This window comes from Atta colombica, unplaced genomic scaffold (genome assembly GCF_001594045.1).
Source record: "Atta colombica isolate Treedump-2 unplaced genomic scaffold, Acol1.0 scaffold65, whole genome shotgun sequence".
NCBI classification, from domain to species: Eukaryota; Metazoa; Arthropoda; class Insecta; order Hymenoptera; family Formicidae; genus Atta; species Atta colombica.
This window is the reverse complement of record NW_017259556.1, coordinates 268,977-280,446: the sequence shown is the minus strand read 5'-3', so window position 1 is coordinate 280,446 and position 11,470 is coordinate 268,977. Positions and strand designations below refer to the sequence as shown.

At 30.8% G+C, this 11,470-nt stretch overlaps 1 protein-coding gene across 1 annotated transcript in view; it reads left to right on the top strand.

The window, feature by feature from the left end:
• The first annotated feature begins 348 nt into the window (after nt 1–348).
• The window catches only part of LOC108692184 (anosmin-1), a 47,665-nt gene continuing 36,543 nt past the window's right edge, over nt 349–11,470 (top strand). Inside the window, exons 1-3 of the mRNA XM_018200349.1 lie at nt 349–468; nt 802–895; nt 4,680–4,804. Of these exons, the coding sequence (XP_018055838.1) occupies nt 349–468; nt 802–895; nt 4,680–4,804 (339 nt within the window). The remainder of the gene's footprint in view (nt 469–801; nt 896–4,679; nt 4,805–11,470) is intronic.

Here is an 11,470-nt window from a genome sequence, read left to right as displayed (position 1 = left end):
ATATAGATATAAATATGATATAAAAATGATATAAATAAACATTTTTATAAATTTTTTTTAATAAGAAATGTTTAAAATAAAAAAGATCATATAGCCCTTTTCCACAGTTAATATGTAAAGTTAGAAGAAACAAATAAGATTAAGAGATTAAAGAAGAAACTCTCTTCTTAAGAAAAAGGGGGTCAAAGGGCGCTACTATGTCCTTAAATGCATTAGGGACGCGCAAAAGAAAGAAAGAAAGGAATAGGAAGGAAGTTTTCGTGTCGATTCGGCGAACTCCCTGCGCGTGTGCTCCTTGCTTGAGCGCGAGCCAGGACCCTTCCTGAAGTTAATGATTCGGTCATTGCGATGGGTGGCGGTGGAGAGTGGTGGAAACGAAGTAGTGTGGGCCTGGCATGTAGAGTAGGAGAAGACTGCGCCAGGAGGGCGAGAGCAGGAGAGGAGGAGAGGATCAGACTGCACAGGAAAGTAAGCTCGATCCCAGTTCGAACGCTTCGGTTCAGTCTTACGGGTTTAGTCTTGAACAGTGAATTGTTACCGTAGCTGTTTGGGAAGATCGGGATAGATACCTGAGGGTTAGATATCCTATTCATCGTTGCTCACCTATATAAATAAGCGAGCGAGTTGGCGCCATGCACCACCATTCACGTCTTCTCTAAGAAAGGTGACGTCGCGTTATATAATCACTAAAAAGCGCACTGATTATCTTTTTTGGTCTTTCGAGGAGTGATCTTTAATTGCTTATTTGAGGGAAGGAATTCGCGAAATAAGAATTGAGATCGAGTAGACTACTTTCGGAAGACTATCAGCAATTCGATGCCGCACGCCGGCATTCCGACGTCAGCTCTAACCGCGAAGATAAGGCGCAGGCAACAACTACCGGTCACCCTTAAAAGTACGTATGGGAGGATATGGGGTTGTAAATTGAAGATTATGCGACGCATATTTACAGCAGCGTTTATCATTTAATGATGGATCGAAATAGAAATGTTACTTTGCATACTTCATTATTGTCTGCAATGATTTTGCATCAATATATTATTAATTTGATCTATATATTTTATTATATATATCTTACTATAATTTTATTAAAAGAACTTTATTTATAATTAAATGTTTCAACTTTAAGATTATTGTTGATTTTTTGGATTAAATCTTTTGTTTTATAACGTATTGTAACATTATTCTCATTATTGTATTATCAATTAAATGTAATGTTAAACAATACGTACAAATAGTTTTCAAGTTATAAGCAATTGAAAAAAGCAAATAAAACCCTTATAAAAATTTTTATTCTGATATATAAAATTCTAAAATTAGAAGCATATTATAGTTAGCGCCAAGACATTACCATGTTTCCCGATATAAAACGTATAAAACATTTCGCATAAAGCTAAAGTGGATTGACAAGAATTACTTGCAAACGCTGATCTTGTTGAGGTACCGTTTTAATTTAGCTGAAAGATTCTTGGTAGTAATAATAATTTCAAGTATCCCATTTATTATATAAAAATTGATAGTTAATAATTGAAAAACAAAATTGTGAAATGTTAAATTTATCATAAAATATATATTTTTTATTAAAAACAAAACTATGAATTTAATTTAATTTACTTTTCTAATTCAAAGAATTATGTAGAGAATATGTGTAGCGTAGTGTGTAGCGTAGTATAGTCAATGGTACAAGAGCGTTATAGCCAGTAGTTCTTTGAAAGAAATAAAGTATATTAAAAATCAAAGTTATATTTTAGAAGTACACATTACATTCACTAAAATGTAATAATATTTACTTACAATTAATTATGGCATCCAATTACCATTATCATTAATTATAGCTTGCTTTGCTTTCTACGAAACATGCTTTTTGAAAATTTTTTACAAATATAAAAATGACGATCGATAGATTGATCTCTCCAATCTCCGAACGCAAATCCGAAAAAATAAAAATATCTGCTCAATCATGAAGATGAAGTTTCGACAAACATGAATATTTATTTTGAAACAGTTATCTTTGGCACATTCGAAATATTTTTTATTGGAGATTTTTATTTAAAACTTTAGCGGAAAAAATTTTGTAAAAAGCATATCTCGACTCGAATAAGTTATAATTAATAGTGATAATAGTGATTATTAATAATAGTGCTATAACTAACAAATAAGTAAATGCATTTTAGTGAATGTAATATATTTTTAAAATATAACTGTAATTTTTTTAAGATACTCAATTTCTTTCAAAGAACTCTTGACTACGCTCACTGACTGTAAATATAGAATATTTACACAATATTTACACAATAATTTAAAAAAAAAACAAAACGAAACATTTAATGTATTTATAAAATCTTAAATTTAATGTTTTTTTATCAAAAGACAATCTAATTTATAAATAAAATATACAAATATTATAATTTTTTCTCAGGTAAATATTTATTTCTATAAGTATTTTGTCCTCAATATATAAAAATGCGCTTAATAATTAAATACAAATATTTTTTTCAAATGAATATATAATAATATTTTTTTAATAAAAGAAATTATTATTGACTCATTTACTGTACCTAATATCTGCAAAAGACAGTAAGGCTAATATTCCTTCTCCGGATATCGAATAATATGTGAGTTCAGAAATGCGTGACGCACTTTCGCGAAAAACATCGAGATAAGCATAAAGAGGAAATCTTGATTAAATCATTAATTTAAAAAAATAAATCCAGATGATATTAAGGAATAAATACGTGAGTTTCTGTACAAGTTTCTGTTTTATCATTCATACGATGCATAGGCTATAATTAAATTTAAAAAAATTTTGAATTAAATTCATAATATAATACAAATCAAGCAGTATATCAATTAGCAAAATACCGTGCATTTGTTGAACTATACCTCTAGTTCGGTTGACGTTCTAAAAAAGTAAACAAGTAAATAAAGTAAAAAAGGCAGTTGTTCTATTTTCTGCTATTTTATTCTTTTGTATCTATTTTTTCATCTTTAAAACTTAAACACAACAATTTATAATAATTACCAATCTGAAAGAAGAATGTAATGCGTTCTTATATATAAGAGGAGCATAAAATATAAAATTGCGTTTAATATTAAATGAAGTGACATACCAGTTATGATATCTATTATAAATTATTTATTTAATTTCTTCTCATTTGATTAAAAAATTAAATCAATCTTAGCTCGAATTTAAAATTTTTAATTTTTACAAATAATATTATAATAATGGATTTTTCTCTTCAAGTAAGACAGTCTAATGATAATTAATTATGAAGTGGGAGTATATACATTCACACTGGAATCAAGCGCTCGAACATCTTCGAGAGATTTGCGTTAATTAACGGGCCAGGATCAGATTATTAAACGCATGAATTGACAGCAGGCAAAAAATTAAGAGGTTATTATGTTTCCGTTCGACTGTCGTTAGTAACCCTTTCTTTGCTCATATTCCTCTCTCGCAATCGGGAGGATGAACACGTTCTTCTTGTTGAGAAGGGCATTGAAGTCACTGACAGGCGCAATTCTTTTTGATGATTTCGATATTGTACCTAATGTATATTAAGAACATAGTGTTAATTATAGACAAATTAGGAAAATTGTTGAAATAAGAGATGAGATTTTACAAATTACGATCGCAAATATAGATTGCGATATAGAATTCATTCAAATATGACGAAAGATGCAAATATTAATCTTCTTCATAATTCTTCCGTTATAGGTATAATAGTATAATAATAATAATAATAAAATAACAATAAAATAATAATTAATATTGTATTTTAAAATTAATTTTAATAATATAAAAACTATTATAAATATTATAATAGGAATAAACTGTTTAATGTTTTTCTAATTTTTTTTTATAGATTTTAAATGTCTATTTAACAATCATTCATGTAAAAGTCTCAATTTACAATTTTTATTCATTAATCGCACAGTATGCTCGATCACGATCGTCACTGTATTTTCATTTTATTTCCGTGACTCGCAGTCCATCGTGTCATTCCGGTCTCCGCATTTACACGAACAGCGAAAAAGCGGATTGCGATCTTCTACTGTCTTCTTGTTGACAAGTTCCAATCAGAATTCTGAGGAGGCGCGTGGAATCAGACGCAGGTAACGTATGTCTTGTGATCGCAATCGAGCGAACGAACGAATATGCGACCGCATGAATCGTACTTTTGTTACAACGAAGACACAATCTCTCTGGGAGCGGGCGACAGCAGTCAGTCATTCGCCCGGTCCGCAAGTAAAAAAGGATGAATTCCTAAGATGGACTAAATGGTGCTCGAAGAGCTGTAGCAACGGATAGCATACTAAGCGTACATACGTATCGCGCTTCCTCGGAATTACCGTCGTGGGAGGTAATGCCAATAGCAAAACAGGAATAAACGTATGAGGAAAGTGCAAAGAGTCATTAAGAATCCAATTCTTTTGAGATTTATTTGGTCTTACTGCGGAAAAAATTGTGTGTCGTGCAAAAGTCAAATGTACATTATTATATAACATTGATTTGATGCGTTTTTCTTTTATCCTACCTGAAGATCACTCGGCCGCAAACCATCTAGAATATATTGATTGCAAAGCCACATATGCATATTATAAATAAAGAAAACAATAAGCCTCATAAAATTCCGTCTGCTGGATACGGAAGAGTTAATAAAATGATGTCTGCGCAGAATGGTGGCCATGGTGGTTGCTCCTACCAGGATGTTTGGCATCATGGACGCGATACGTCGAGGAGTACGACTCCATTAGAGTGGCCAGGTGCGACGCTCGATGCGGAGAGAATCATTCTGACGAGGTACGTAGGACGAGGACACGTTGTACAAGCGAGATTATCTTAACTGTATCGCCATCAATATCTGTAATATTATTATTATCAGCAATATCTTATGTATATGATAATATTTCATTTCAACTAACACTGTTATATAATCCCATATATGTATTATATTATATTGTATTGGGTTGAAACAAGAGTTCGTAACGCTACTTCATTTGTCTACATGTTTTTTAAAAAAATTAACAAATACTATTCGAAGTTTCAGCTTTAAAATTTTGTTTCTTTTAATTACTATACGACAATTTTTATCTAAGTTACAAGCAAGTAAAGTTATGCTTTTTTTATTTAATTTGCAATAAGCATTAATAATAAATTTTAGGAACATTTTTAAAAATTATTTTGTAGGGAAAATTTTCACGTTAACAAAACTTGTATGTTAGGAAAGCGAAAATTTTTGCAAGTTTTTTTTTAAAGCGCGTGACAGACTCACAAAGTGAGAAGAAAATTTCCCTCTAGGAAAATCTAAAAATTTTTGTAATTTTCTATATGTAAAAACTCTTAGAAACTCAAAATTTTGTTTATTTTTAACAAAGTTATAGCTGCTTGAATTTTGAAGTTCGTTACAAACATTACGAACTTTTATTCTAAATTAATTACTGTGGATTTCAATATAAAGTTATTAACATATGCAAAGTCGAGAATTTTTAATTAAGAATTTTTTTCTATGTTTGGATTACATTAAATGTTAAAAAGCGTTTGATAAACATTTGGAGGACATTATATAAAAATTAATATTTCAATTTGGAAGCATTAATGACAGGGTAGAATATTAGAATCGCACAAACACAGTCATTATTCTCAACAAGTCCGATCGTTGTTGGCATCAACCAGCGCGTTGCAATCAGGCGGAATAATCGCTTCGATTAATCAACACGCTACATTGTACGCTGCTGTCCGAGTGGAGATCGATTTTAATTTCGATGGCCGATTCGACACTCGATAGCGTCGCTAAATAAACTGGTTCTCGCAACGCTTTGTCGCCTTCTTAAGAATCGCAGACGCGAACGATGATTCATCCAGGGCTTGTCCAGGTTTTGCGGTTTCTCGCTCGCGTGTAATTAGTTATGCGAGTCCGAGCGTCCCTGAATCCGCGCCCACTTGAATCTCATCGTCACGCTCGACGATTTATGAGGCACGCCGTGCCACCGTGGGACTTAACTCGAACGATGCTAATTCGGCAGTCAACAACGGCGAATCGATAACATTGTATATGGGTCATCTGCCCAAAGAAATCATGCCACATCGTATAAAACGGATATTTCTCGATAAATTTTTCACAAGTAGAAAATATAATTTCATTGATTATGATCACTTTGAAAATTATATAAAGGGTTACAATAGTTAATATTAAAATATCTTCTCTCTCTCTCTCTCTCATTTACAGGGAGATGTCTTGATTGCTACGTTAAGCAATAGATTGCTACATTAACATAGATTATTACATTACGTAAACGTAGCCGTAAGAATTGACCGACCAGAATTAAATATTTTTCTTATAAGAAAAACGACCCAGAGAATGACTGAATCTATATCTATGTCCGGATAGTTATACAAAACTTTATATATTTATTTATATTATTATTAATTTCAAATACTTTTAATATATAATATTATAATTTAATTGTAATCTTTAAATACAATTAAATTATAATATTGTAATAAAAAAAGCATATGAGATTAATAATAATAAATTTTGTGTAAATATTTTGTGTAAATATTCAGACATAAGTACATGTCCGCTCACGAGGGTGTTTACCTTATTATTTCATTGTGATTGATTAATTCTTACAACTACAACTACTTACAATTATTACGCTACGCAATTGTAGAATAAGCTCGAATTTAAATTAACCCTTTGATATCTCTATAGCACCTTACGATTCTAACATGTTCGCGTATTATAAATGAAGATAAAGTATATTCACAATACGAGTAGTGAAAGTTAAAGATTTTAATTAGTCACGCGATAACACCACGACCAATATAAGAGACAACATCCATTGACTTGGCAGTAACTCTTCAGCGAACTTGGGCGCTTTACTGCTAATATTTTTTGCTGGCGTGTATACACGTCATTACAGCAAACGGTCCCGAAATGATTCCGGAGAATCGTTGATGAAGTGGAGGCGGTTGCAAGAGGGATAGTGGACGAGAAGGAATGACAAAGAGATAGCTCTCAAGCTTAACTGGCGGCCAGCAATAAAGTTCCGAAGTAATGGCCTATAAAAGAGTTGCGCCGCGCGCAACTCACTAAGTTCGGATGTGTACCTACGGCGCACTAGAAATGTATCTTCTGACATTATCGAAAACAGGTTCTTATTCTGAAGCATCGATGATCAATCTTCTCGATCATCATCGTGCGTTCTTGCGCGGCGCGTCAATCTTCGGGAACATCGCGATTGCAAATGATCGAAACTTTCCGTTTCCGGTATCAATAGCACAAAGATGGCAAAATTATCTTTGGCGGTGAAATTAATTCTTATTGATGCTGCGTGGATATATCTGGCGTTAACAAACATTAAATAGAAATAGCGAAATGTGATAATGAAAGGATTGGATGCATAAACTAGATAAATCCAATTTGTAAATTACATTGTAAAAATAACTTTATTATGGATTTATTTAATTTTTCATCTCTTTAATTCAAATGTAATTTATCTTAATATACAATTATATAAATCGATAAAATTAATAAATTATTTTAATAAAATATATATGAAAAAAGCTAATCAGAGCCAAAAGCTATCTTTATTCTCGTGTGAATAACATTAATAAAGTCATAAAAGTTTCAACCCTTCTTTTTGGATCCTTATTAATATGAAATCTAATTCTAATGTTTAATTTATATCACCCCAGATTAAAATTTATAATGGAAATGGGAGGGGACAGATTAAACTTCCTCGATGTTAGCTTAATCAGAAAGGAAAGTTCTCTCATTCATAATTGGTACCACAAAGTTAGTACCCATATTTTCTGGTCGCTACTTGAATTATTTTTCTAGATATCCTCTATGCCAAAAAGTGGGAACAATTGTCGGATTAGATAGAGTTCTTTCGTTGTCCCATCCTATTTTCCATCTTTAAAGAGAACTTTAAACTAATTTAAATTCTTGTAAACAATGGATATCCGTTGAAATTCATTCTCACTGAAATCAAAGGAAGGTTGTAAAAAAAAATTTTTAACAAATGAATGATTAGATTAACAAAGAAAATACAACAGACAAGATGGAAAAATTAATCACAGATTTTTCACAATACTTTTTATTTTATTTTTATCGGAAAAAATTAAAAAAAATTTTTTTAAAAAAGATTCCATAAACACATGGCATGCATACAAAGAGATTAATAATCTTAAAAAGTTCATTAGGGAATATAAAGATTCGTTGCAATCGATGTCGAATAGACGTTGTATATAAAATTGATTATCGAGATTGTGAAGCATCATATGTGAGCCAAACAGGCAAATGTTTGAAGATACGCATTAATGAACATAGGAATCACATAAATTGGAACACGACACAACATTGTGTAATAACTGAACAAGAATTAATCATCAACATGAATTTGAAATTTTCGGGAAAATATCAAGATATTAGATGAAGAAAGAAAATATTTAATAAAAGATTAATATTGGAAATAAATCATATAAAGCAATAAAAATAGAGTTTAAATTTACAAAATGATACTTATTTTTTTAGACCTACTATATATAAATTTGTTGAAATCGATGTTCTTCTTCTCCTTTTTCTTCCCCTCATATTCTTAGTTTTATTTCAACAACTACTTTTCTTTATTATTTTGACTCTCATTTCAACTCTGACCACTGACACCAGAACGTCGTGCGAAAATGATTATATATAAGTCTAATAAAATTTAAATTCAGAAAAGTATTTTATTTATTTTCTTTATTAATTTTTCTTATGAATGATTAAATAGAAAATCTGACAATTTGATGAACGACGTAGCTTTGACTCTGACATAATATATACACGTACAATACCGTTTTTATTTTATGTAAATTTTTATAATACCATTGTTAAAAATTTTAATATTTATGATAATTAAATGTATATGACATCGTTTTTATTTGTGTAAGTTTTTGTATCATTGTAAAAATTTTGTATTCATGATATTCATTTGGCTATTCTTTATATAGTTAAATTGGCATTTGGATAGGAAAGAACGTGCGAGTTTATTGTGCTTCATCACCTTAAATGGATAATTGCACCGATTTTAATTATATTTTTGAATAGGCTTACTTATGTAATTTAGAATTAGATTTCATATTGATAAGGATTCAAAAAGAAGGATTGAAATTTACAATTTTATTGTTATTCACACAAGAATAAAGACATTTATGTGCACCCAAACAGCTGGTTTTGGCTCTGATTGGCTTTTTATTTATATTTTATTGATTGATTCGTTCGAGTCTTTTTTCATTGGTTTATTTTAATGATTTTATTAATTCAGAGAAGGTAAAGAGCAATATTCAAAGTATACACTCGTACTAGGTCATGCTTGTAGTCTTACTTTTTTCCAGTTATTTTTGGAATAAAGTTTAAATTTTCTACTTTCCATTCTATATTATATATAATATAAAAGATTAGTATTTTTAATTTAATTTAAAGATTCTGATTAATATTAATTTGCACTCTCGTTTCCGTGAAATGTTATTCATTACGTCAGTTTACGTGTCATTTCCAATTAATGTTTGAAGTGCAAAACATTCATGGAGTATTTACAAAGCATTATTTCTATCGAAATATTTTGTGCACGTTTCATTAGAATTTATAGCGTAGTATTTTTATCTTCACGCAATTCATTACATAATTTTCCGCATTCTTTTAATAGCATTTACTATTGCTTTAATTAGCTGGAGTAATTGCGATTTGATCAATGACGCATTGCTTTAACGAATGCTAATAAAAAAAGAAATAATTAATATTTATCATTAATTAACTTAGTCAATATAGTCATCAAAATGGAATTTTATTAATAATAATTTTATATGCTCGTATTATAAAAATATAGAAGAGAGAGCAGAGAAAAAATATAATTGTCTACTGTTATTATAATTAATTCAATTAGCATATTTAACAGTTGCAAAACTTCATTTTGAAAGTTTAATGAGCAGACATGAATTTTTCAATATCAAAGAGGCGGCATCCTTTAGAATATTGATGCAAAAAAAAGATAAACCATTATGACAATCGACTTCGTTAGTGCAATCATTATATCGCGGGGAATTCTACTGGAAATTTGCCGATTAAATACAAGTTTCATATGCGGCGTCGTTTTGATTGTTAATTATTGATGTCATTGCGAGGGAAAGAATACATGCGAAGAAATGAAGTATAAGGGAAAGAAGAAGATGAAGCGAAAAGAAAACGATGCTGGTGAATCGCCAATGGGCAATATAATTTTCTTAATGACGGCGATCGGCGGCCGGCCAATTCTCGCGATGAACTTCGATGGAAGGCCTCGACTATATCGATCTTAATGAATACTTCAAACTGCAATCTTTGCGAAGTCTTTAATTGGGGTAGTCTACCGATGCGAGAAAGATCAGGAGGAAGAGAGAAGAAGAGAAAGAGGGTCCGCGGGGGAGGTGGAGGAAGATGGAGCAAGGATCGGCGTGCATGATTTTTCAGTATTGCCGATCGACACTATCGGCGATCTTCGCGGCGGACTACATTAGTCTCCTGCCATACCCTAATCTTCGCGATCACTTCACGACGGCCGCGCACTCCAATCTTCGCGAAGAAGCTCTCGACTGGAACAGATCAGCTCCTACGCGCCTTCGACAAAGAAGACGATGCCTCTTTACCGATGCAGAGAGGGACAGAAGAGCGAGATCTGGTGAACTTCGTTAGCCTTCTTATACATCTTTGATTCGCGTGATCGCTTCGGATATCACTCTACAATCTCGGCGCATATCGGCGAAGTTAATTCTTCGATCGTGACGACGCTTCATCAGACGCGCACCTCTTTTCACTCTTTTACGTCCCGAGGGTGATTATTACTCGCAATGCAAATACCGCGATAATCGTTCATTTATTTCTTATGATGTACGTCGAAAAAAATGTATCAGAGAAAACTAGAACGGAATATTCTATAATTTTTTCAGAAATTTATAGTCCGTAAAATCTAATTTTTTAATAATAAAATATTTCTACATAATTGTAAGCATTTTGTTGTATTTTTCGTTAAAGAATTTTTTACAATCTTTATTATTATCCAAACTCTTCTTATTTCATAAATATAGAAATATTCGTTAATATAAAGCTTTTATTAAAAGTATACGTGTCTATAAATAATATGAAATTTTGTAAAATTAAAAATCTGTTTTTAAAACAATCTGCACACTCTTAGCTATTAATTAACATAATAATAGATTATGTCGCTAAAAGTCACTTTTATTAAATTATAATATGATATATTTTATATATCATATAATATATTTTATTAAATTATAATATGAAGTTTACATATAATTACACGTATCTCTGTAATTAAAAACAAATTTTAAATCATAAATTAAAACTTTGTTATGGATCTCTTAACTCATTGAGTCAGTAAATAATAAAACATTATAATAATATTATAACTAAATTATAATAATTAT